General features: G+C 58.4%; 2 protein-coding genes across 3 annotated transcripts in view; one reads left to right on the forward strand and one right to left on the reverse strand.

Annotated features, from left to right (window-relative positions):
- Positions 1–3941: 3941 nt before the first annotated feature.
- On the forward strand, positions 3942–19188 carry Scnn1b (sodium channel epithelial 1 subunit beta). 2 transcript variants are annotated; one of them, XM_026392150.2, is made up of 12 exons: positions 3942–4252; positions 5365–5647; positions 6810–7000; positions 11166–11269; positions 12894–13057; positions 13379–13486; positions 15457–15574; positions 16738–16813; positions 16910–16967; positions 17664–17725; positions 18528–18603; positions 18817–19188. In XM_026392150.2, the coding sequence occupies exons 1-12, from the start codon at positions 3942–3944 to the stop codon at positions 19186–19188; spliced, it is 1923 nt and encodes a 640-aa protein (XP_026247935.2). The 2 variants fall into 2 exon arrangements, with proteins under 2 accessions (XP_026247935.2, XP_077658878.1); XM_077802752.1 differs by lacking the exon at positions 13379–13486.
- Positions 19189–23832: 4644 nt separating this feature from the next.
- The window catches only part of Cog7 (component of oligomeric golgi complex 7), a 63829-nt gene continuing 60881 nt past the window's right edge, over positions 23833–26780 (reverse strand). The window contains exons 16-17 of the mRNA XM_026392087.2: positions 26364–26507; positions 23833–24213 (exon numbers count right to left, since the gene is read on the reverse strand). Of these exons, the coding sequence (XP_026247872.1) occupies positions 24047–24213; positions 26364–26507 (311 nt within the window). The 3' untranslated portion in view covers positions 23833–24046. The remainder of the gene's footprint in view (positions 24214–26363; positions 26508–26780) is intronic.

Genomic DNA, 26780 nt, shown 5'->3' on the forward strand with positions numbered 1-26780 from the left:
GAGGTGGGGTGAAAAGAGGAAAAGCAGCTGCTGGTGGGTATGGAGTGTCTTGGGGGAAAAGAAAAAAAATCTTTTTTTTTTTTTTTGGTACCAGGGATTGAACTCAGGGGCCCTCAACCACGGAGCCCCATCCCCAGCCCTATTTTGTATTTTATTTAGAGACAGGGTCTCACTGAGTTGCTTAGAGCCTCACTTTTGCTGAGGCTGGCTTTGAACTTGCGATCCTCCTGCCTCAGCCTCCCGAGCCTCTGGGATGACAGGCGTGGGCCACTGCGACCATCAGAATGTTTTAATCTTGGTGTTGGGGCTGTCACTCAGTGGCAGAGCGCTTGCCTAGCACATGTGAGACACTGGGTTCCATCCTCAGCCCCACATAAAAATAAATAAATAAAATCAAGGTATCGTGCCCATCTATAACTAAAAATTTTTTTAAATATTTTAATCTTGATTGTGTGGCACTAGTTGAACAACTCTAGGAGCATACAAATTTTACACTTTATAAATGGGTGAATCATTTGCCTTGCAAATTAATGAAGTTTTTTTTTTAAAAAGTGGGAATTATTAAAATATTGAAGTAAATAAATACTGTGCAAACAGTGACAACCAATAAAACATTTTTTGGTCTTGAGTTATCCAGTTGCAATCTCTCATGCACAAGAGGAATATAAAAATTGACCCTAGAATAGCATTGCTTTGGATTTTGTCCAAATAAGAAGCTCAGACACACAGTTATACTTGGGCCAAAGCTCTGGGCTCTGTGTTATCAAATTGTGGGGATGGGGTGGGGGGAAACAATGTTTCCCCAAGGGAGTAGTCGTTGCCTCTTCTAAGAAAACAAACACTGCTGTGTGCAACATTGTATCGGAATCTGTTGCCAGTGACGCTCTCCCAGGTTCATGGCCAAGGTCTAGACAGTCGTCCAGGACTCTCTGGGGCTCGGGCAGGGGCTGCGCATCAGCCAGGTCCACACGGGGACTCCATTTCCACTTTGCTGGGTTGGTTGAAACTGTAAACTGATGGAAACCCTCTCACCACCCAACGGTGTATACACTCCAAACACAGACCTTATCGCTTGGAGGTGAAATCTGAGGCTGTTTGTAGTGTTTGTTGATTTATTTCTCTCACTTGTCTAATGACCCAAGGGACCACGCTAGTTAAGGTTCAGCCTGCGTCGAACAGCCCTGTTCCTTACCTCCCAAGTGCTCACAACTTTGGCTACAGGTCATACCACGGTTTACTTAATCTCGTTCTTTAAATCTGTCCCCCCACACCCCCCCACGTACACTTTTTTGGGGGTGGGGGGGGGGGGACTTGATTTTGTTACTTTATTTGGAACCTAAAGCAAAAATCCAGATCTACGAGCCAGGAGTACAAGGTCACCCTTAAAGCGTCAGAATTATTAAGTGAGAAGAGAAAAGGTGGGGGTTTTTTAGAGAGGCCCTTAGTTTACCTCTCCCACAAACTGCTCGCTGGAGCCAAACGGGCTCTTTGTCTGCACGAGACTGGCAAAGCCCTGCTCTTTCCGCACGGGCACACTTAGAGTCGCCGAAAATAATGTGTGAGGACGAAACAACCCGAGCCTCTTGCCTGGTGCCTGTGTGGTGGTACGTGGTGCTTCAGTGTGGCTCTTGTCATTGTTGCTACGACAATTATTATTATTATTATTATTATTATTATTATTATTATTATTATTTATTATTCTATGATGTCAGGGCAGGAAATGGACCAGCTGAGCAGAGATGCAGGGGGAGAGGGTCTGAACGTCCATCTTCTAGCCGTGACGGCCAGGGGAGGTACTTGGAGCTGGATCTCCATCAGGGGACAGAGGCACGGGGTTGGAGAGGAAGCCTGTACCACTCCCATCTCATTCCACAAGGGAAGAAAGGGCAGGGATGTTACCGTGCCCCAAATCAGTCCAGCACTGAACATGGGTGGGTGCTTAAAGACCCCCGTGTGGATACGGTCACCCGACATGATCTATTGAGCTGTTTGATGGAGTGCCAGGCCCCATGCTGGACATGGTCGAAGACGCAAAACTGCTGTCCTCAGTGGGTTTGAGATCTCATGTGGGGGGGAGCCCTGGGCACTAATAACTAAGGCACAGAGTCAAACCAGGTGAATTTCTTTTTTTGTTAACATTCTAATGACTGCAAATGACAGGTGTCCCGTGTGGATCAGCCGACCTAAGAACACAGAGGAAATGTCTTGGTTTCCCTATCCCAGGGATAAGTTGCTTTCAGGCACGGCTGGATCCAGATACCCAGATGGTGTGGCCAGGAACCTCTTCTGAGGCTCTGCTTTCCGGTGTTGGTTTTGTTCTCAGGCGGGCTTCCCATACGTGTGGTGCCAAATATCTCTAGCCTAGAAGTCTTGGCTAAAAAAAGTCGAGGTCTCTTCCTTGACTTTGTCTTTAACTGAGTGATGGAACTAAATCCCGATGGTCCGTATAACACTGATCACGGGAGCGTCCCCCAGAGCTGGGGTGGAGGGTTCCGGCAAGTCACACCGAGGAAGACCTGGGGGAGGGGGGTCCCCCTGCCACATCAGAGCAAGGGGGAGAGGCCACTGGGCCAGCAGGTGCCACGCTGCCTGCCATGGTGTCCCCAGCACGGAGTGGCTTTCTGAGGAGGGTGAGGGTCGTCCCCATGTGAACTCCGGAGAGCTCCCTGGAGGCGGGGGCCTTTGATCTGCATCGAAGGTAGAATTCAGTTGTCCCTGGGAATCCATCTCGAGTGTCCTGCTTCCAGGCTGGGGACAGAGCAGGGAGGAATTGGGTTTCCTGGGAAGCCACGCCCACCAGGCCCTGTGACACCGGTCTTCCTGTCACCTTGGGAGTCTGGGAGAGCGTTCCTCCCTCACCCACAGCAGCCACCTGACGCTGGGCAGCCGGCCTCACCCCATTCCAATCAGTACCCGCGAAGCTGCTGGAATGTTCTTTCCCAACCCCGATGACCTCACCCCCCCACACCCCCGAAGTCCCCGTCCTCCCCCAACAAATCTCAAGTCCCCAGTGTGGCCCGGGAGGCCCGTCAGTCCTGACCCCCCAGCCTGCGCCCTGGGACGTCGCCTGGGCAGCCCCTCCCCGCCTAACAACAGCAGGGACACTGGCCGCCAGGCAGTGCCCACGCGGTGGCTCTTGCCTCCCAGCAGCCTGTCGGGTGGGAGATGAGGATCACGGCCACTTCCCAGCCCCGGGAACTGACCGCCCAGAGAGTAATCGGCTCAAAGGGCCAGAGAGCGGCCGAGCCCAGGTTCAAAGCCAGACGCCGTCACCTGGTGCTTCACCACCCACCGCCCCCTCCTGCCCCTGGGGTCTCGGGGGACAGGACCCCAAGGCTGCCTGTCACCATCTGAGGTTGGCCGTCGGATGCAGTGGGTTCACTGACATCGTCCTGGCCACGGCCAGCCACTGGGCAGGGCAGCGAGCACGTGGAGTCCCGGGTCCGTGCCAGGTCCCCTGGATGGCTGGCACTTTGTCTGCGACTCCCGATGTCACCCTCTCGGCGGATTCTATGAATGAGGCAGGATGGGGCCGGGGGTGCGGCACGGGGGTAGTGCACTTGCCTAGCATGCCTGAGGTCCTGGGTCCAATCCCCAGTACTGCAAATAATAATAATAATAATAACAATAATAATAATAGAATTTGGCATGATCATTATCCCTGTTTTGCACAAGGAACACCCGAGGAGCTGAGAAGTAGCCTGTCCAGTAGGGTGTGAATTCCCACAGCAGCGAGAAACTTCTGTTTTGCTCATCATCGAGCAATTAGTGGCTGGTATACAGCAGGCGCTCCATAGGACCCATTTCGTGGCTGGTATACAGCAGGCGCTCAATAAGTGCTTTTTTTTTTTTTTTTGGTGGGACGGTTGGAGGGATGGAGGGCAGGAAGGACAGCAGGAAGGGCGGTGTCCCACGGCCCCCGTGTCTCCGCAGGGGCCACCATGCACGTGAAGAAGTACCTGCTCAAAGGGCTGCACCGGCTGCAGAAGGGCCCGGGCTACAGCTACAAGGAGCTGCTGGTGTGGTACTGCAACAACACCAACACGCACGGGCCCAAGCGCATCATCTGCGAGGGCCCCAAGAAGCAGGCCCTGTGGCTGCTGCTCACGCTGCTCTTCGCCGGCCTGGTGTGCTGGCAGTGGGGCGTCTTCGTCAGGACCTACCTGGGCTGGGAGGTCAGCGTGGCGCTCTCCCTGGGCTTCAAGACCATGGACTTCCCGGCCGTCACCCTCTGCAACGCCAGCCCCTTCCAGTAGGTGGGCCCTGGAGCGGCCTCTGGGTCCTCTTCCCCTTCCCTCGCTCCCGGGCCTCCCGCCTCCGGGGTCTGTCTGTCTGTCTGCACAGTGCACCTGGGCTTCCCGGGCAGGGCAGCCGCGAGGAGCCCGCACTGATCTGGGCGCTGGGAAGGCCGCAGAGACCAGCTCAAGCCCCCACCTCTCCCCCCACCAGAGCAGACGGGCTGCAGCGGGTCTCAATGTGGGATGGGTCATGATTGTGACACTTCTAAACTCCCCAGGGAGTGCTTGGGGTGTGCTAGGCGGGCTGCCGAGGGTCCTTTGGGGGAATTGGTCTCATGGTGACCCACACCACTTCCCCAGAGGCGGGCGCTATGTCTGTACGAGCTCCAATCTGCAGGTGAGGAGATGGAGGTTCAGAGAGGTGCATGAACTTGCCCAGAGATGCACAGTGGGCCACTGTGAGACGGGAACCCAGGGCTGATCTGATTCCACTTTTTAACGGCTCTGACATATTGCCCCTTCCCTATTTGACAACAAGGCTGCTGAAGGGGACCTGCAGGGAGAATCAAACTCATGAGGGTTGAGGACAGGCAGCGGGTCAGAGAAAAGTGAAGAGGAAGTGAGACAGCGCCCCAAGTGGCTGCCACGGTGCATATGCAAGGGCCCTGGGGCAGGCAGGGGGTTGGGGCAGGTGTTCCAGGAACAGAAAGGAGGGCCAATGTGGCCAAGCCATGGAGGACATTCTCATCCCAAAGAAAGTCCCAGAAAAGGATTCCCACCTCCTGATCACGATGATAGAATGTGGCAAAACAGAAAGCGCCTGGCATCTGGCACGTGGCCAGCGATCAGTGACCGCAAACTGAGTTTCACAGGGAAAGAGAAGCGGTCCCCTTGGGACCAGTACCTGGCACATAGTAGGTGTTCATTAAAGACTCCGTGAATGAAGGAAGAAAGGAAGGAGTGGGCGGTGGGAAGGCACGTGGGTGGGCGGGTGGGTGGAGAGAAGGACACTCGGGCAGGGCATCCTTCTGGACCTGGTGGCACCGCGCCGGGGGCAGGAGGACCCCAGGTTCCTGTCCCCCTGCTCGGCGCCCTTGCCCACCCGACGGGGCCTCTCCCCTTCCAGGTATTCCAAAGTCAAGCACCTGCTGAGGGACCTGGACGAGCTGATGGAGGCCGTGCTGGACAGGATCGTGGACCCCGAGCCGGGCCGGGCCAACGCCAGCCGCACCCTGAACTTGACCATTTGGAACCACACGCCCCTGGTCCTCATCGATGAGCGGGACCCCCGCCACCCCGTGGTCCTCGACCTCCTGGGGAGTGACAACACCATCAATGGCTCAGCAAGCGGCAGCCCAGCCCCGGGAAGGACGTGTAGCGCCCAGGAGTGCAAAGTGGCCCTGAGACTAGTGAGTGGTCCCCGGTGCACTGGGAGCACGGGCTCCTCTTCTCCTGGATGACGTGGCTCCACACAAGCCAGCAAAGGGCCTGGGGCCAGGAGCTCTGTCGACTCTGCCCAGGGCCCTGCTGCCCGGAGGGGCAGTTCCCGGGCTGCCGACGCCTGGGTTCTCGTCTGAAAAGCCAGCCTACCCCCGGGGGCTGCACGGCTCTCAGGGGCAGCAGTGTGTGTGTGTGTGTGTGTGTGTGTGTGTGTGTGTGTGTGTGTGTGTTTGTGTGCACGCGTGTGTGTTGGGGGTGAGGAAAGGCTGTGCTGCCGTTATGCCTTCCGTGACCTCTCTGGGCCTCAGCTTCTCCAGGATGAGGAGGATGATACTAGCCAGGCGCGTGCCTACAGTCCCCGCAGCTGGGGAGGCTGAGGCAGGAGGATCACAGTTCAAGGCCTCGGCAACTTAGCAAGACCCTGTCGCAAATGAACCTGAATTTAAGAGGCTGGGGATGTGGCTAAATGACCATGGGCCACCGTTTCCCAGGCAGAGGCAGGAGCCTCGGGGTGGCCTGAGGACACTGCCCGGGTCTGGCCAGGTCTGCAGGGCTGTGACTGGGAGGCCGAGGCCCCCTCTGACCTGGTTCCAGAAGGAAGGTCCCCGGCGAGGGCCCACAGAGGCCCAACGGCTGGCAGAGTTCCAGGGGACGGCCACCCTGCACCTCTGCAGTGACCAGGGCTGGACGGGCCCAGCGAGGTCCGTGGCTCCGTCTGACCAACCCCAGGACAGACGCCCCAGTCTGAGCCTCCCCGAGGCCCGTGCAGCCTCCAGGGAACCGTGGGAGTGTGCGCCCGGGGGCACTTGCTCAGGGGCTCGTGGGTGTGAGGTCACACGCGTGTGAATGGGGTCCGGCTTGTGTGGATCCAGGTGTCTGAGGCTGGTGGCGGACGAGAGCACACACCGTTGTGACGTGGCCCTGTGTGGCCCTGGGTGGGGGACCAGGTGGCCCTGTGTGTGCAGGTGACCACGCATGGAGGTCCCCGTGACCCGCCGCGGGGGGTGTGAGCAGGGAGCACACGGGTCACCCTCGCCCGGCTGGGTGCCTTGGGGGCAGTGGCTGGGGACCCGCAGAGGCGGAGCGCGGTCAGCAGCCCCCACACCCACGGGACCCCCTCGGCCCCCACAGTGCAGCCTCAACGGGACCTCGTGCGCCTTCTGGAACTTCACCAGCGCCACCCAGGCCGTGACCGAGTGGTACGTGCTGCAGGCCACCAACATCTTCGCGCAGGTGCCGCGCCAGGACCTGGTGGCCATGGGCTACTCGGCCCAGCGGATGATCCTGGCCTGCCTGTTCGGGACCGAGCCCTGCAGCCACCGGTGAGCCGCCCCAGCCACCCGCCGTCCCCTGCTCTGGGGGTGCTTTGGTTGGGGCTGCAGGGGGTTAGGTGGTGCCTGGGTCAGGGCACCAGGCTCAGCCTCACCGTCACAGGCTGAGCCTCACCCGTGGCAGGGGCTGGAGGCAGGGAGGCCGGCCTCCGGGGAACTTGCAGGGGGCCCCCCACAGGTGGAAGAAACCAGGGGCCGCAGGCCGCCTTGCAGGCTACCGCTTGGCTAGCAGGCTGCAGGCCGGATTCCAACAAGTCGCGATGATTGCTAAACCTGTGTGTGACAAGGACTTCAGATTATTGGCATCTCTGGGCCCCTCTTTTGCTCTACTGTAAGCGCTTCACAGTATAAAACTGCTTTATCCCTATGTCTAGAAGCCCCAGAGAAACGCCCTGTAATTTCCCCATCCTCCGCTTTATAGAGGATGAAACTGAGGCCCAGAGAGATTAAGTCACCTCTCTGAGGTCACACAGCTGGGCAGTGGCAGAGCGGGCAGCCCAGGGCCAGGCCCACCCCACGTCACTCTGCTACTCGCTGGAAAGGAAGACCCATTCTCTTCCCTCCCGGTCAGCCCTCTGCGTGAAAGGCACCCCCCAGCCAGCCTGGCCCAGAAATTCCCCCAACCTGTCTCTGGGCTGTCTCTCCCTCCCAGAGCTGACTGGACCCGGGTCTTCCCCACTGGGCCCTCAAAGGTGGCCCAGGAGCATGTCCTTCTGCCTTTGCCAACGCTGGGCTCCAACGGCGTGACCCTCCGCCCCCACTCTGACCCCGACCTCTCTCTCTGGGGCATAGTACCGTGGTCTTAGGGGCGCTCAAGCCACAGCTGGACCCTGACCAGCCGTCCGGGTGGGGAAACCTGTTCTGGGCAGTTTGCTTCTCTGTGCGTCGCCCAGGATGAGCACCCTCCCTCCGCTCTGGGGTCACACAAGCTTCCACAGGAGACGGACCACGTTCCCCTCCCTGGGCACTCCAGAAGGCGTCCCTAAGTCCAGCCTACACTATGGGGACAAGGACAGGTGGACAGGGCAGAGAGAATCGAGCTCCACCTCTCCTGGAGAGAGGCACAGATAGGATCTGGAATTTTTCCTCTAAGAAAGATTTATTTTTGCCAGGCCCCACGGTGGATGCCTGTGGTCCCAGCTACTCGGGAGGCTGAGGCAGGAGGATCGCAAGTTCAAGGCCAGCCTTGGCAACTTAGTGAGGCCCAGTCTCAAAATTAAAAATAAAAATAAAAAGGACTAGGGACGTAGCTCAGTGGTAAAGCACCCCTGGGTTCAGATTTATTTTTTTTTCTTCTCTATTTATTCATTCAAACATTTAATTATACCAAAATGAACGCCTTTATATTTAGGCTCTGGTTCAACACCACTGACAGCTCCTCCAGTTACCTCCTGCATCATTTGATATATCCCAATCTTCCAAAAAAAATTTATTTTCAGCACTTCCTTACCTTCTGACATCACAAGGTGCCTGAGCCATTCTCCAAGGATCCCCGTGTCCTTTTATTTGAGAATCATATTTAGAAAATAGGATCTGGGCATTGATATACCTTTTAAAATTTTTTTTTTATTGCTTCAGGGATCAGCTGACTTGCAACCACACAGTACCCCAGTTGTTATACTGCTTCCGGCTGAGATGGCCCATTTCCTAGTTTTGGGATTTTGGGGGGGCAGGGGGGTCTGGCTGTGTTTCCCAGGTGAACCTGGAGCTCCTGGGCTCCGGCGATCCTCCTGCCTCAGCCTCCCCAGGAGCTGGCACTTCAGGCCACCCCTGCACACCGTCTCTCCCTGCCTCTTCTGGAGACCTGCTGGTGTCCCTGGGCCCGCTTGGTTCCTGTCCCAGGAGAGGGTTTTGGAGGGAAACCTGGCTCTGGAACCGGAGGGGACCGGTGCTAGGAGCAGCCTCCCAGGGCCAAGAGCATGATCAACAAGCAAACAGTTGGCACCGAGGAGGAAACCCACTACGAGGCCGGGGCGGGAGGGACCTGGCCACACCCGCGTTCCTCCAGGCTGCATCTGCCCTCGCAGCTCCTGGGGAACACCGTGTCCCGGAGCCGGGGCGCGGTCAGCCGCCTGGCGTTGGCCGGTTTGTCCTGCCCGCCCCTCCCCCGTGGCCGCAGCCCGGATCCCACCCGGTGTGCGGGGGCTGCCCACAGCTTTTCCTCCCCCCAGGCTTGGCCCAAGCGGTGCCCCTGCCTGACGGCCCTGTCCCCTCCCTGTCCCTAGGCCTTGCCACCTCCACGGCTGCGTCTGTCAGTCCCCTGTCCCCACGGGGAACTGGGTGTCCCTCCTGGTGCTTATCTCCGCGATGCCCTTATCACACATCACAGTTTATTCAACAAATATTTACTAAGGGTCTGTGTCCTGTGTCAGGCCCGGGGCGCAGCCCTGTCAGCGGTAACAGCCACCACACACGTTGTGAGGCGTCTAACACCTCGGTCCCGCAGGGTGGCTGCTGCCACTATCCCGGGGACATAGTAATAGACAGGGAAAGGGAGACACAGAGCATTGAAGTCCCCGAGCTCACCGGCTGCTAACGGACAGAGTTCCAGGTCACCTGCTCTTGACCTTGAGCTGCCCAAACTCAGATACAAGGTCACACGGCCAAACTGGGCTCGCAGCCCAAGCGGAGGGAGGCAGATGACAAGTGAGCAAGATGATGTCACACTGGGGTGCCTTCGATCGGGGAAATCTAGAGGCGGGCGTGAGGGAGGCCGGGCAGGTGGGCTATGATTTGTCAGAGCCGAGGTTCTAGGAACTGATCGTCAACCTTTGTCACTTGACATCAGGGAGGGGCCATGGGAGTTCTCAGAGCAGGTGCCAAGGGGCTGGGGTTGGAAACATCTGGTGGAGGAGGGTAGAAACCCAAGGCTGCAGTTTGCATCTTCTTCTGAGAGCAGCCAGGGAAGGCTGAGCAGGGGCGTGGCTTGTCTGATTGACAGTTGTCCACAAGGGGCCCTGACTGCTGGCAGGCAGCAAGGGGGGCGGAGGGGACACCACACAGAGGCTTTGGCAGGGGTCTGGGTGGCAGGCGCTTCTCAGGCCAGCCCTATCCAGTTCTCCTCACTGCCTTCGCCCGGGGAACCCACCTCAGTCAATGTTTGTTGAGTGAAAAAATGTGGTTTCTTCCTCATTCCCCTTTCACCAAGGAGGAAGGCAAAGCTCAGAGGCAGAGAAAGCAGCTCAGCTCTGTCAGCCACGACAGAGCCAGCCCAGGACAGTTCTCAGATCTGATTTCTCGGCGGCCTGGGCTGGACCCACCTCATTCTGCTGACCCAGAGGCTGAGATGAAAGATACAGGAAATGGCTTCCTTATCGGGAAAAATCAGTGAAAACAGCCCTTGACTTTATGAGGTTATTTTGAGGATGAAGTGAGATTGTGTGTGCAGAAACCTTCAGCATGGGCCTGGCCCGTGGGAAGTTGCTCAATAAGTGTTGCGGAATATAAGGCTTAATAGACAGTTCTGCACAGCGGTTAATTTTTAACATGATTTCCTGTGCTTATCCCTCAACCACCCTTTTTTTTTTGGTTTTGAGACAGGATCTCAGTAAATTGCCGAGGCTGGCCTCAACTTGCCATCCTCATGCCTCAGCCTCCCTAGTTGCTGGGATCACAGATGTGCCAAGCTGCACCCCAGCTTATATTTGTTTTGGCTAAATATAAAAGAACAATATAAACACGTTGATAAGTATTTTTAAAGCATTTATGGTGGGCTTCTCTGCATCAGGGGATTCTCTTCTAGGGCCAACCTGAATCACCTCAGATAACGACCTCTCAAGATTTTTGGTTATACCTGCAAAGACCTTTTCTCCAAACAAGGCCTCATCCAGAGGCTCCAGGGGGTTAGGATGTGGACAGGTCTTTTTGGAGGTGTCTATGAGACCAGATGCAAACGCCTAAGAAAGTTCTTTCTCATGGCTAAACCAGAGAGCCTGTCCCCCAACTCCTGAGACTCGCTTCCTCCCTCTTTCCCAAGGGATCCTGGGAGTCACCTCTCTCTGGTTTCTGCAGGGGGATGGACAGAATGACCTGCTGCTCATCTCTCCCTTTCTGAGCCTCTCTGAGCAACGCAGGGAGGGCGGGAGGGCGGTGGGATCCCCTCTGCAGGCTGGGGAGGCAGGCCGGTGCCTCCCCCAGCCAGTGGCTCTTCTCTCAGGAACTTCACGGCCATCTTCTACCCCTACTATGGCAACTGCTACATCTTCAACTGGGGCATGATGGAGAAGGCGCTCCCCTCTGCCAACCCGGGGAGTGAATTTGGTGAGTCCTGGTTCTGGATCCAGAGGCCAGATCCAGGAGGCTCTAAGCCCTCTGCCCACCCCCACCCCCCAGGGTTAGACCTGGGCTAGCTCAGAGAGGCGTGGCCATAATGGAGCACCTGCTGTTTGCCTGGGGGCTGGGGAGGCGGAGCCAGGCGACTTCTCAGCCCCCCCCTCCCCACGCTCGCGCCCCTGGGGAAAGGGGCTGGTGTCCCGTTTTGCAGCCCCGCAAAGTGAGGCTGGGGACGAGGTGCAGCTTCAAGGTCAAGCTCCAGGCCAGGTAGAATCCCAGGTCCACCCCTCACTCCCCGGGTGATCCTGAGCTCAGGAGCTCTTCACTGGGAGAAGAGGCTCTTGGTAGCACCGCACAGAGAGGTCACCTTGTGAGTCACTCTGTCACCCTGCGGTGAACTGCTTGGCCAGGCCTGGGAGGCAGAAAATGCTGCATGTGCGAAGGGGACTGACTCTGAGAAGCCTTTGGACAGCTGCCCCGAGACCACCCATTAGTCCAGGGCACGCACTTGGCCTCTCCTACCCACTGCCTAGGGAACCCCAGGGACAGGGCGCGGAGGACTAAAGGAAGCAAGGAAGGACAGAATGGCTGACAGGGCGCGGTGGCCTGTCCCCCAGGGCCAGGCTGGCAGGCTGTGGCTCTCAGGCTTATGAGCTGGACACAGGTGGGAGCCAATCCTCCTCCCACCCCTCAGACTGTGACCTCCCCTCCCCCCCACCAAGAAGCAGGTCATCATTCAGTGACCATCAGGGCTCTTAGCCAAGAGGGGGTCAGTGACCCCCGTTCCTTAAAGCACTGTCCTCCAGGGACCCCTTGCTTCAGGGGGCAGAGCATCACAACCAGGAGCCAGCAGCCTGGGGGAGGACCCAGCGGCCCCGCCTCCTTCATGCGTGGTCTGGACCAGTCCCTTCACCTCTCTGTGCCTCGTTTGCTCTTCTAAGTGGGAATGATGATGGTGCCCATCTCGTGGGCCTCCCAGGAGCATCCAACAGCATCGGGTCCCTACAGCACTTCACACTGCTCTGAGCATGGGGCCAGGGCTCAGGCCACGCCGGCCCTTTTTGTCCTAAGCCCTGGGACTCGCTCCAGTGCCCACCTAGGCCAGGACTAAGGGGCACAGAAGGTCGGGTCTGATCCCCCAAGAAGGGCCCGGTGGGGAAGGAAGACAGAATCACACAAGGGAGGCAGGGGCCGGGAAGGAGAGTTTCAGAGCTAGGGAAGCCCCTGAGACCCGGTGTGGACAGTCACTTCTGCAGGAAGAGACACGGGGCTTTGATCTGAAGCAAGAGCAGGAGGTTCAGGTGAAGGGTGAGGCCGGCAGCCTCCAGAGCAGGAAGGAGCTGGGAGCTCAGAGGCCCTGAATGGGGAGAATGAGGGCCTGAGTGAGAGGGCACAGGGTGGGGTGGCTGGGTGGGTGGTGCTGTGTCTCCAAGATCTACCTGTTGTGGGGAAAAGATTATGGGGGCGGGGGCCAGGAACAGCCCTAGGAGGGGACAGGGGCGATCTGGGGTCTGGAGTTTGCCGGCCCCTCCGCAGGCCCTGGGGCACCCCTTGCTGCAGGGGGCTTGGACCAGGGGCTGGTGGGCTTCCCCTCACCCCCCCTTCCCCACAGGTCTGAAGCTGGTGCTGGACATCGGCCAGGAGGACTATGTCCCCTTCCTCGCCTCCACGGCCGGGGCCCGGCTGCTGCTTCACGAGCAGAGGACGTACCCCTTTATCCGAGAGGAGGGCATCTACGCCAGGACGGGGACAGAGACCTCCATCGGCGTGCTGGTGGTACCGCTGGGGCGCAAGCGCGGCCCGAGGGCGGCTGAGGGTGGAAGCCCATCTGTTAGGGCCAACCTGGCCGAGAGGAGGGGATCCGGGGCCCCAGCCCTGGCCCTGCCCCCCAGGCCCCGGACCCTGGGGGAACCCTGCAGCGAGCCCCGCTCTGGCGGAGGCTGAGCCCTCTGGCGCCCCCTCTGGCGCCTGCGGGTACTACAACTCCCCTGCCCCATTCAGCATCCCCCCCCCCCCCCGAGTTTGATGGGCGGGACGGACAGAGGGGGCCTTCCAGGGGTGATCAGGGGTCCTCTTGAGCAACCTCTCTTGCTCCAGGACAAGCTGCAGCGCATGGGCGAGCCCTACAGCCCGTGCACTGTGAACGGCTCCGACGTCGCCGTCCAAAACCTCTACAGCGACTACAATACGACCTACTCCATCCAGGTGGGCAGGTTGCGCAGGACCCTGGACCCTGGGGCCCCTGTCCACGTCTCCCGGCCGCAGGCCTCAGGTCTCTGAGAGCGGGCCCGGCAAGGCTGGCTGGGCTGGATTTTTGTAGGTAGCCACAGGCACAGTTCCTGGGTTGTCACCAGGGCCCAGGGCGGGCTATCTGCAAGTCCCCAGTTGGGCAGATGTGCCCTTGGGAACCCAAGATTAGAAAGGATCTTGCTCTGGGGTCTCCCAAGAGGGGGAAAAAAAATTACGAACATTACTGAGCTCTCAATTGTGTGCTTTGCATGCATCATATCATCCATCATCTGATCCCTTCAAACCTCCCAGGCAAAAGTAGAGTACTAATAGCCTTTAATAATACGTTAATGAGTTGGCTTATCACGTGTGAGGCAGGCGCTGTTGCAAGTATTTTACATGCTTTACCTCATTTAATCCTCACAACCACCCTAGGATGTAGAAACTATTATTCCCGTTTCAAGATGGGGGAATGGGGACATTTGGATTTACAGACCCCAATCTGAACACCTCATCGGTTTACCTGGGATGTCCCTCTTTATATCTGCCCTCGGCCTCCCTTGCTGCAGCTGGAGGTTTCCTTCTTGACCTGGTCTCCACTTCCACCCCTGTCTGTGTTGATAGAAAAGAAATGGAGTCCAACAAGGGGCAGCCCCGTACCTGCCTCCAAGTCTGGGAAACCCACATTTAGTGTTTTCCCTTTGGAAATTGACCACCACCCCCCACCCGCCACTGCCCACTTGCCCAGCTGTCTCACTGCACACTCAAGCTGGCTGGCCGGGCCTCCTTTGGTCTGCTGTGGACAGCTCTGGGAATCTTCCGAGTCTCGGAAGGGCTGGACAGACAGGCAGGCAGCAAGGGGAAGTGGGAAAATGGAGGAGGAGGCCCCAGCTCCAGAGGCCTCGTTCCTGGGAAACCAGCTCCTCCAAGACTCACCGGAGTCAGGGTGCCCAGCCGGACCCCATGGCCTCCTCTGGGCCAGGCTCCAGGTCCTCCTGGCCATGCCATTGACTCTGCTGTCAGTCCCACCCGCTGCCTGCAGGGACCCCACAAGCCCCTCAGGGAGAGCGGAAGGCCACACAGTGACCTGGGGGAGCAGGACAGGAGGACACAGAGGAGCAGGGTTGGAGCCAGGAGTCCATGGGAGCTGGCAGTCAGGACAGTGGACAGCCGCTGACTAAGGGCCTGATGCCACGCAGAATCCTCTGGACCCCAGGAGGCAAGGGTGACTGTCACCCTGTTTCCCCGTGAGTGAACTGAGGCTGAGGTTAATCACTTGCCCTAGGACACATGATTGGTCCCTGAGTGGGCTGAAGCCAGGTCACAATGACCTGAACACCCCGCAGCGTGCTGGGGCCCAGTGAGTGGAGACTCCCCACATCCAGCCCCAGGGCAGGGTGCGCCGTGTGCCCTCTCCTCGCTCCCCACCAGGGGACACTCTGCAGAGCCGTTGCCCATTCTCCTCCTGTCCTGGGCGGTCAGAGGTCCTTCTCGGGCTCTCCCTGGCTCTTCCCCCAGGAGGAAGGTGCTCAGGCCTGGCTTCAAGCTGCCCTCTGGGTCCCTGGATGCAGAGAGCTTGGCAGGGCGCTGGCACCTGAGGAGGACAGGTGGTGCCCTAGGTGTGAGCTTTGTGGATTGGGACAAGCCACTTCTGCTGTGTCATTTTTGGGGTGCCATCTATGGAGAGTCCTGGACTTCTGGGGCCTCGTCTGGGTCTCTCTGAGGTTCAGTGATCTGCTATGAGGCCCAAGGGGGAAGGACGGCCACACCCCAATGTCAGGGTCCGTCGCCACAACGTGGTCATCTCAAGCCTGCATCTTAGGCCAAAGGGCCTCTCTCCGGGGCCCCAGCTCCCTTGACCTGGGTGTTAAGTTCTTGGGGTCCTTCTCCTGCCACCAGAGAGGGGACATTACTAGCCAGGTCTGTGTTCCCTCCCCAACCTCCAGGCCTGTCTCCACTCGTGCTTCCAAGACCACATGATCCATAACTGCAGCTGCGGCCACTACCTGTACCCACTGCCCCAGGGGGAGAGCTACTGCAACAACCAGGATTTCCCAGACTGGGGTGAGTGCAGGTTCACGACCGCTGGGGCCAGTGTCCACAGAGCAGAGAGGAGAGCTGGGTGCCCCGTGCAGGGCCCTGGGGCGTGCCAGGGCGGCCCCGCCTCTGTCCACAGTCTGCTACCACCCATCCCAGGCCTGTCTGCAGGAACTCAGCCCTGTCTCCCCAACTCCATGAAGTGCCTGCTTGAAACACACAGGAGCGGGAGTCCGTCGGTCCTCCAGGGCATGTGTCTGTGTGCCACACAAATGCCAGCACAGGCATGAGCCTGGGAATGGGCCCGGGAGACAGCACGGTGTGTGTGTGGTTGTGTTTTCCAATGCACGTGTGCAAGGGCGTGTCTGTGTTTGCACCTGAGTGTGCAGGAGCACTTGGGGATGGCAGGACCTGTCTGTGCGTGCTGTGCTCAGGCACAGGTGGCTTCCAGTGTCTGCGTCGTGCATCCTGGCTTGGGTGCACACGTGTGCACAAGGCCATGTGCGTGCTTAGCAGGTGTGTCCATGTCTGAGTGGCATTGCTGGCCTCTCGGTGGCATGCTGGGCTCGAGGAGAAAGTGATGGAGTCCCGATGGTGATGCCCTCCAAGGGCTGCCCCCTGGAATCACAGGACAAGGAGCCCCTGCTGGGCTCCCACGGAGCTGGAGCCCAGGCCTGAAAGCCCTGGTGGCCTGGAATCCAACAACCTGGGTGTGGTCAGCAGTAGGGGTCCCGCCACCTCTTAAAACAAACATAAGTGCAGTGGCCCACACCTGTAATCCTCAGCCTCTCAAGAAGCTGGGGCGGGAGGATCGTGAGTTCAAATCCAGCCTCAGCAAAAGCGAGGTGCTGAGCAGCTCAGTGAGACCCTGTCTCTAAATAAAGTACAAAACAGGGCTGAGGAGAAAACCCCATCCACGGGCAGAGACGGAGAGGGCTCCCCAGGGGGTCCCGAGCTGGGTCTAGGGCACCCGAGGGAAGCATCCCAGGGTTAGGCTGCGGCAAAATGGCTGGAGATGGCTGGAGTCAGGGTGGCAATGATTCCCCATGACCATGGAGCGTGGGTTGAGACACCACATCCCCATCTAACCTCAGGCCTCGGGTGGCCCTGGGCCAGGAGGGCAGAACAGGGTGAAGGGTGGAGCCCCAGACCACCGTCCACCCCTATTGTCCATTCCTCTCTCCGCCCAGCCCACTGCTACCTAGACCTGCGGATGAGCGTGGCCCTGAGAGAGACGTGCATCAGCATGTGCAAGGAGTCCTGCAAGTGAGTGTGGCCAGGGGACGTGGGCACTGCCGTGGGCCAGCAGGGAGGGGGGCCGACGTTGGCAGGACAGCAACAGGGCTGGCTTCTGTCTTCCAGTGACACCCAGTACAAGATGACTATCTCCATGGCTGACTGGCCCTCTGAGGCCTCCGAGGTGAGACGGTGGGAGTGGCCACTCTCCTGGTCCCCATCTTTGGGCTGACGACAGGTCCCCATCTTTGGGGGGTGGTATTTTCCTCCTTCCTTCCCTCCCTTCTGCTCTCCCACCGACATTCCCCAGGCACCGGGCCAGCGACACTGCAGAGGATGAGATGGGCCCCAGGGTCCTGCCCTCGTGGAGCTTACAGTCTAGTCACGTACACAGAAGTAAGATCAAGGTCAATGGTGGCTGTGAGGGAGTAAGCAGGAGAGCACACAGAGGGGTCAGGGTCGCCCCTCTACAAAGGCGACATCTGAGCTGAAACCCAGAGGCTGAGCCAGCGGTGGGCAGAGCCAGAGGAGCCACGCAGAGGGGACGGCAAGTTCAAGGGGTGGGAATGGACCTGGGACAAGGTCCATTGTGGCCAGGCCTGCCCAGAATATGGCTGGAGACCCGGGCTCCCCTCCTGCCAACAGCAGCCGCAGCTTCCCCGGCGGCCTCCTCCTAGGGCCCCTTCCTGCGGTCCCTGGGGGCTTCAGGAAGGTGCAGGGCTGTGTTCCTCTTCCCCGCTGGTAGCATGGACCACGATGGACCATGGACCGCGATGGACCATGGACCGCGATGGACCATGGACCACAATGGACCATGGACCGCGATGGGGGGAATGTGAGGTGTGAGCACCTTGTTCTTAGTTGCCTTCTTGGGTTCTAGGACTGGATTCTCCACATCCTGTCTCAGGAGCGGGACCAGAGCCCCAACATCACTGTGAGCAGGTCAGCCTGAAGCCTGGGGGGCTGGGAAGCAGGGAAGGGGAGGAGCCAGGGCCTGGGGGAGGGGGTCAGATCCAGGAGCAGGGCTAGGGAGGGAAGCCCCGAAGGCAAGAGGGAGGAAGGCAGCCAGGAGGATGGGGTCTTCACCAGCCCCTCCCCCATCCCTCCCCCCCACCCCTCCCCGTCTCTCTCCACCTGCGCAGCACAAATGTGTGTTGAGCACAGGGAAGACACAGTCCATAGCACCAGGATGCTCAAGCCCAGAGACAGATGCAAAAAGGGCTCACAGCAGTGAGGGTCTGTGGAGCCCCCTCCCCTTCAGGGACAGGAGGGAGGGAGCCTCAATGTGCCTGAGAGATCAGGGGGGTCCGTGTAGGAAGTGGGTGAGAAACGGGGACTGTTCAAATAAGAAGCAAAGAACACACATGAATAGGGAGACCCCTCTCAGCCACCCTTCCCTGCCCCAGGGGCCCTAATCCCCGCAGAACTCCTCAGCACTCTGTGCAGGGTCACCGAATGTGGGCGGGTCACCGAATGTGGCCTGGCCTCCCTAGACCTGGGGAAAGGGGAGCTCAGAGCTGACCCTTGGGGCTGTCCCAGGCCAGAGCGTCCAGGAAGATGGCAGGACAGGGGTCCACAGGGTAGGTGCTGTGGCCCCGCGGTGCAGGGAGGCTGGCGAGGTGACCTGTTTGGTCACACTCCTGGCAGTGTGAGCAAGTCAGAGCAGGGGAGGGCCGGGTGGCCCCGTGGCTTCCCTCCCGGGGTGTGCAGGGAGCCCCGGTCCCAGCCTCCTGCTGCCTCGCAGGAGCGGCATCGTCAAGCTCAACATCTACTTCCAAGAATTCAACTATCGCACCATCGAGGAGTCAGCAGCCAACAACGTGAGTTTGGGGAGGCTCGTGACACCCCAAAGAGTGGCCATCAGGAAGGTCCCTCCAACCAGCTGAGCTATTTCCCCGGGCTGAGGTGGTCACCCTGTCCCCTTCCCTTCCCAGTCAACTGCGCACCCCACAGGAGCCCCTGAGCTGGGCGAGGGGCCAGAGCTCGTGCCCACTCTCCGCCCGGCCAGGCCCTCAGCGCCCCATTCCCCACAGATCGTCTGGCTGCTCTCCAACCTGGGCGGCCAGTTTGGTTTCTGGATGGGGGGCTCCGTGCTGTGCCTCATCGAGTTTGGGGAGATCATCATCGACTTCCTGTGGATCACCGTCATCAGGCTGGTGGCCTTCCTCAGGAGCCTGCGGCGGAGGCGGGCCCGGGCTCCCTGTGACAGCCCCCCGCCCACCGTGGCCGAGCTGGTGGAGGCCCACACCAACTTCGGCTTCCAGCCCGACCCCACCAGCCAGGCCGAGGGCTACCCCCACGGGCAGCCGCTGCCCATCCCGGGCACCCCGCCCCCGAACTACGACTCCCTGCGTCTGCAGCCGCTGGACACCATTGAGTCTGACAGTGAGGGTGACGCCATCTAGACCCTGCCCCTGCCCACCCCGGGCGGCTCACGAACTTGAAGCTGAGAAGCTGAGACCGTGGCTCAGGGCCTTGCTGTAGGGTGCCCTCTCCAGAGAGCCAGGACCACCGGTGTCCAGGGCCCGTGCCCCCTCCGTAGAGAGGCCAGTAGCCACTGCCAGGCCCAGGCTGCAGGGTCCGCAGGGTCACGGTGCAGGACGCCAGAACTGGGCTCTCACCTGGCTCCTGCCCTTCCTGTCCTGGGCCCACCTGACCTGCCCCCTGGCTCTGGAGACCCCTCTCCTGGTGTCAGGCCAGTGTCAGTCACTGCCCCAGAGACGCCAGGTGGGTCTACCATGTTCCCCAGAATCGGTGGCCTTTCCCTTACTGGCCTTGACTGACCTCTGTGAACAGGCTTTTAGCAAACGCAGCAGTGGAGGGGGGGCAGGGGTAGCACCAGGAGTGGGGGCCTACAGGTGGCACATGCGTCGTTCTACAAAATAAAAGTGGAAGACATTGCGTCCAGCTTTGCTCCTTGTCTTGGTGGGCAGCGGAGGTCCTCAGCGTGCCTGGGACAGGAAGGGTGTCTGTCCTGGCTGAGAGCCAAGGTCTTGAGCAGGTTAAGAGCGTTCTCTCTTGTGATTCCTACAGTTCCTTTCCAGCTGTTCCTGAAGCAGAGGCCTAGCGGCTTCTTCTTTTTTGGGGGGGAGAGGGGGCAGCAGGGATTGAACTTGGGGCACTTGACCACTGAGCCCCACCCCCAGCCCTACTGTGTATTTTATTTAGAGACGGGGTCTCCCTGAGTGGCTGAGTGCCTTGCAGTTGCTGAAGCTGTCTTTGAACTTGAGATCCTCCTGCCTCAGCCTCCCGAGCAGCTGGGATCACAGTGTGCCACAGCTAATGGCTACCATGCCACCCAACTATTTCTTTGGGTTTCAAGGACAGAGACAGCAACTCAAACCAGCTTAACCCATCAAGTCTCAAGTTTTCAGTTCTGTGAATGTTTCAATGAAATTGACACAGGTGCATTAAAATAGGTTAGAAGTCCCAGTCTAGAGCTCTTGTCTATTAAATACTAACATAATTATGTTATTAATAATTGTATATTGCACACTATGTTTAGATTTTTGTAGTATCTCACATCAAGGACAGTGGGACGAAACGGGTTAAAACAAGACACTCTCAAGCAGCTCAAACCGTTGGGTCTCCTCTGCTCCCCCAAGGCCACCTGTCCTTGCATTTGCAGCCCCCAGGCTGATGCTCATTGGCCCCTGACTGGGTCACGTGCCTGTTTCTGAACCAATGAGTGGTCCAGCTGGGTAGGCTGACCGACTGGTTGGCCCCCAGCGGAATCACCTGGTCCCAGGTAATGGGAAATGGCTCCTCGGGTTGCCAGAGAAAATTTAAGCTGCTCAGTTAAATTAGAATTTCAGATAAATATAAAAATGGTTTTCGGTATAAGTATATCCATGCAATATTTATCATATACGAATAAACCATTTGTTGTTTTTTCTGAAATTTAAATTTAAGTGAGCGTCCTGGATTTTTTATTGCTAAATCTGACAAACCTGATGGTTTCCCAGGAAGAGATCAGGGAGCAATTCCCAAAGAAACGGGCCTGACGGTCTAGACAGCTGACCACTGCAGCCAGCCCCCTGCTGCCACCCACCAGGTTCAAGTCTTGAAGCAGCTCCGGCTTCAGAGCCTGGCCCACATTCACAGTTAATGGTTCTTGGAGGTCACTGGGATTAAAGTCATCGGGGTGAGCACCTTTGATGGCATTAGTGGCTTCGTAAGAAGAGGAAGAGAGACCCGAGTCAGCACACCTGCTGTGTCTCGCCATGGGACGCCCTCTGACATGTCACGATGCAGCAGGAAGGTCCTCAGCAGATGCAGGCCCCTCGATCTTGAACTTCTAACCTCCAGAACCTTCACCTAAATAAACCTTTATTCTTTATAAATGATACAGCCTGTGGTGCTCAGTTATAACCACGGAAATCAGAGAAGTGGCAAAGCCGCCTTCCCAGCTGCCGGGCGCGGTGCCAGTGGCCCTAACAGCATCGTTTCCGGATGGGAGCTCCGGCATCTTGTGTGACCTGTGGACAGGCAGGTGCTGATCGTCACCTCCTTTTGCAGCCCAAGGTCACAGGCCCATCTGAACTGGCTTAAGCTTTGAAGGGAATTTATTAGCTCTTGTAGGCAAAGCCCAGCATGGCTGCGTGCAGGGTTCCCTGGAGCTGGTGTTTCTGCATCGACGTCCCCTTAAACAGGCTCTCTCCACGTTCTGCTCCTCCAGAACGTCTTTACGTCCCTCAACCCAGCTCCACCCCCATGAGCTCAGCAACAGAGGAAAGAGAGCTCGCTCTCCTTCAGCACCCCGTGAGAGCTCCAAGGAAGCAGCTCAGTTGGATCCATCTGGGCCACACGCTCATCCTGAACCCCTCACTGTGACAGGGTGCAGGAGGTGCTGCCTGACCCGGGGACCCCAGGGGGATCTATGGAGGGCAGCCCTGACAGACACCATAAGAGGATCTGTTTAGAGATATTCTGGAGCTGCCTGTGGGCTGTGAGTGGGGACCAGGCTGATGGTGGGCCTCATCCTGCCATCTTGCTCTCAGTGGGGCTAGGCCTTGGGATGATGGCCCCATCTCTGAAGGCTCCATCAAGCAGCCTGGCAGCCCTCTCCCCTGGGGCCATCCCAGAGCTTTTTAGGAATGAGAACTCAGGCTGGCAATGCCCAATTGTCTGGAAAATGGCATTCGATGACTCACTTCTAATACAAAAGGGAAGTGAGGTCATAGACGCTGGAGGACTAAGATGAGCATCGATCATGAACTTACTGGGCTCCATTGCCTCCACTGTATCTCAATGGCTTTGCAAATAATCCTGAGTTGGGCACCATTATGACCCTTGGTTTTCAGATTAGGGAAAGTGGCACAGAGAGTGGAAGTGCCTTTCTTGAGGTCACACAGCCGGGAGGTGGTAAAGCCACATCCAGCCCAAGCCCGACCATTCCAGACATCTCTTCTGTGGTTCTCACAGAGCAGCACGAAGGTCACCATGGTGAGTTTCCATCTTCCAGGAGCAAGTCCCATTTCAGGTCTCCAGCTCTCGCTTCTTCAAGGAAGGAGCCAGGCCTGCCTCCTGCCAGGGGCAGTCTGTGCTCCACCACGGGAGAAACCCAAATGTCGCTCTCAGCGTGGGTTCCCAGTGGGTGCTGTGTTGGGCAGTCAGGCTGGTTCCAAGGATGCAAGAACAGTCCCAGGGGACCCTCGCCCTGGAAGCCTGCGGAGGTGCAGGGTGCAGCTCTACAGAGCAGGCACAAGCACGCTGACCCGCCAGGACCAGGTGTCCACAGTGGGTCCCCTCACCACATACAAGGAAGGCTGCCTAGCATGGGTCAGAAGTGCAGATGCCATCGTCACCAGGCTCACTCCAAGCCCCAGCTCTGGTAGTCGAGTGACCCCAGGAAGACCCCAAACCTCTCCAAACCAGAGATAATACCTCTGCCTTCCACAGCTGTGGTGAGGATTAGCTGAGAGAATCCAGAGGAAGTGAAGCTTAGCTGGGCCCAGGGACCCCGAGAAGTGTTCACTTCCAATAAACGGCCCCTGAGACAGACAGCTGCTACTTCCCTTTTCCTTGCCAAGGAAAACTCGCTTTGTGCAGGGAGGCAATCAGCCCAGCCCAGCAGCAACTCCTGATGGATCTAGTCACGCTGCAGTGAGTGTGCCCCTCAGGGAGTTTCTGAAGACGTCCTCAGGAGGCCACTAGGGCTCCGCCACTGCTGTCTGCGCCACAGGCTGGGCACGCTGCCCCCCCACCCCCCCGCAAGACATGGGACAGCTCCACAGGGACGAGCTCTTAGCCCAAGGCATCAGGAGGGCCAGGCTGAGAAACGCTGGCTGAGCTGGTTCTGCTCCTGTTTTCCCAGCATCCCTGGCCGCTGGGGAGACGTCTGGGCGGGGCTGCTGGCAAAGCCCCTGCCCTCACGATGGGAAAGAGAGCGCTGCTGCTCTGCTGCCCCTCCCGCCTCCCTCTTCTCAGAGCACAGGTGTAAGGGGTCCCTGCCATGAGGCGGAGTCCAGCCCCGGGAAAGGGTGGAGATGACCCTGGCTGGTCCTGCTCCAGGCTGTGCAGGCACAGAATGAGTTCTGGGAGGCGGCCTTTGTCTTCTCCTTGTTGAGGAAAGTCAATTCCTCCTTGTTCTCGTCACTCAAATCACATTATTTTCTGTTACTTTTAAGCCAAACACAATCTTAACCAGTTATGAAAGCAACTGACAAAAAACAAGAAAAAAGAATGCATGCAGTTCACATCGCCCCACAAACCTCTAAAGGAAAAAGCCAGAGTCCTCCCGGGGCCTGCGAGACCCCATGTGGCCACCCACCTCCCCCAACCCAGCTTCCTCCCTCCCTCTGCCTTGTCCTGCTGACCCTGGGCCCCGTCAGCGCCCAGCCCAGAGCTCCCTGCTGCACAGCTGCACCCTGAAGGTCTGGGGTGGCCCCCGCTCACCCTGCAGCCTCCCGCCAGCACTGGGCCTTGTCCCCTGCTCACGGCCCCCTCACAGCCACATGCCCGCTGCCCAGCACGGACCCGTGGGCAGCACTCAGAGACTCACTGGGGGAAGAAACAGCCTTCTTTCATTTCGTTTATTCATTCCATTTTTAAAACGAGATCATTTTTTAAAAATCATCTGAAAAGTCCTTTGTAATAAATAAAATACCTCTTACGTACAACCTTTTTCATTATACAAAAGAACCAAGTCTTTTTAAAGCAACCTGTGCCTCATTGCTGGCAGGTTTTGAGGGGAGTCCACTCTGTAGAGCCGTGGTGCCCCCAGATACCAGCCCTGAGCCTCTCCTCGGATGGGCCGTGGGGTCAGTAGCTCACACCCCGCATGGCGGCCACCGTGGTGCTGAGGCGGCGCGGCAGACCCTTGCTGACCTGCCTGTAATCCTCAGGCTTGGCCTTCAAGAGCGTCCCGATGTTCTGGAGGGTGCGGGATGGCTGCAGGCCCAGGGCGTCCATCACGTTGATCAGGTAGTCTGCGGGGCAGGAGGAGGCAGATTGAGCAGTGTGAGGGACGGGGCCCCGAGGCCTCCCCTGAGCAAGGAGGGAGAAGCCCCCCAGGTCCCCAGAGCTGGGTACCTGCTCTGCCCCAGGGAGGCAGGCCTCCAGGCAGGGCCTTTCCAGCAGCGGCACACTGGACTCAGAGCTTGGCCAGAGTCAGACGTTAAAAATGTAATGACAGCCTAACTGACCCTTACCACCTCCCCCATGCCACCCACCCCCTTCCAGTGCCAGCCTGAAGGACAGAAGGGCCTCACCCAGAGCTCTGGGCTCTCCTGGGTTCCTGTCCCTGTCCCGGTGCATCCCAGTGCAGAACCCAAAGGGCAGGACACATGGACCCAAGGCAGCAGTGACCACCCCAGTGAAGACAAGGGCAGTGCCAGGGGCGGTGGCCTGCTATGCTGCAGGTTCCTGTTACAGGATCACCCCGGGCCAAGTCCATGAGAATGTCCAGGAGAGGACTCTAAGGTCCTGTCATTGTGAAAAGGAGCCCCAGTGATTCTAACAACCAGCATCTCGAAGGCAGCACAGGTCCGGGACCAGCAGGGACAGAGGCCACGAAAGCACCAGTGTGTCAGAGGTGATCAACCACTGGGTGCTGCCTGTCCTTCCTGGGCGGGCCCAACCCCAACCTCAGGGAAGCTTCAGCAGGTGGGCAAGGGCAGCTCCACCTTCTTCCTGCTTTGAGGGATGGGGAAGCTGCACTGTCTAGAATGTCCCCATCACCTCTGATCACTGCCTGTCCCTTCTCTCTGGCTAGACAGGAGCTGCAGGCCAGGCCTGGATGTTCCATTGTGTCTTCTGTTTAAGGCCCTGCTCAGGGCAGGAACCCCGGAGGTGGCTGCTGTCCTGAGGCTGACTCATGCCAACCCGGGATGAGCTGCTGCCCAGGAAAGAAGCTCGGCCAGGCACCTGCTCCTTGGCGGGTTCGCCCTCCAAACTGCGCTCCACTCGACCGCAGGCCAGGAGCTGCAGAATGTGAGCTGGCGGTCTACTGTGACATTCTCTTGTTTGGCCATCAATGTCCTCTGCTGGCTGTGTTCATGCCTGACCCGAATGCCTTCCAGGTAGGCTGCACCACCTTGGACCTCGCCACTCCCCCATCCTGCACCCTGACACCTCACGCATGGGGTCCCCCTCCCAGCTTCGTCCCCTTACGATGTGGCTCAATGAGCAAAGGAACCATCTAAGTCTCTGTTGCAGCTCATCTCCTAGCACCATGGCTGGCACACAGTAGGCACTCAATCAATGCAGAATGAGTGAATCCATAAATCTGAAGCTTAACAGGGAGGGGGAAACAACATGGACAACTGAAAGCCAGGGGCAATCCCGAATCTCACTCGCACACGAGTTCTGGTTGCTTCTCTCGGGGTGCTCCAGCCCAGGCTCACGGGGAATACCAGACGGCGTCTGAATTCCCTCCTCTGTCCTCCGAATGCTGTTCCCAGAGAAACAGCCAAACAGCTGCTCTCCTGTGCTAACTGCTGGGAGCTGACTAGGAAATGAGCAGGGAACCAGGCAGCGAGACTCCAGGCCCCACTGCATCCCTAACCACCCAGGGACCCAAAAGATGGCACCTCGCTTCTATTTCTTTTGAAGAAAAATGAGAGGCAGGAGTTGAGCCTGGCTCCGCTCTACAGCTGCCCATGTCCAAACTCACCAGGTCCTCAGGGGGCCGATCTTTCAGGCTCCCTCCACCTCCCTCCTGACCACCCAGGACTGCCTTGGGCTTGAGCGCAGGCAAGTGGATGGAAAGAATTCCGGGAACTGAACCTCTCTCCTGCCACCTGCCAGCAGCAATCAGTGCAGCTGGGAACAGGAGGCACTCGGCCCTGTCTCCTGAGGGAGCCCACCCAGCGGCCCTCACTACAGCCTTGTTATGCAAGAGCACCCGCCTCACAGGACTGCACAAGGTTCAGCGCAGAAGGCCCGGCAGGGCCAGGCTGCATCGCGCTCAGACTCCTCTCCCTGGAGCTCCCCTTCGTGGCTCTGGGCCTCAGGCTCATGAAGTCTGCACCTCTCAGGGTAGGGCCAGCTTCAGAGATGAATCCAGAACTGAAGCTAAACCCAGGACTTGGGATAAGATCCCTGGAGGGCAAGAGGGCGAGTTGCCCATGGGACCCACCAATGTCGGTGGCCAGCTGCTTGGTTGAGTGTGGGGTCAGCTCTGGGATCTGGAGGATCACGTCACAGTAGGTCTGCATGGTGGCTCTGGCGATGGAGCCCAGCCAGTTGTCGGCCATGTTGTCCAGCTCGGGCAGTTCATCCCCTGGAAGAGGAAAGGAGGTCACCAAAGCAACCCAGAACCCACTCAGAAAAAATTCACCTCTTCTGGGTGACTTGGCCCACGGCAGGAGTGGGCCAAGTGTGCAAACTCGACAGGGAGCTTATGGCCTCGATGGGAAGAAAATGCCAGAGACAGAGAACAAGGAAACCTCAGGTCAGCTGGTCCTGAGAAAGCACAATGTGGATCCAGAAATGCAAACAACCAAGCGAGGACAAAGGTTCCGCGCAGGCCACGAGAGCAAGTCCAGCCACGCTG

The sequence above is a fragment of the Urocitellus parryii genome, chromosome 9, assembly GCF_045843805.1.
Source record: "Urocitellus parryii isolate mUroPar1 chromosome 9, mUroPar1.hap1, whole genome shotgun sequence".
NCBI lineage: Eukaryota > Metazoa > Chordata > Mammalia > Rodentia > Sciuridae > Urocitellus > Urocitellus parryii.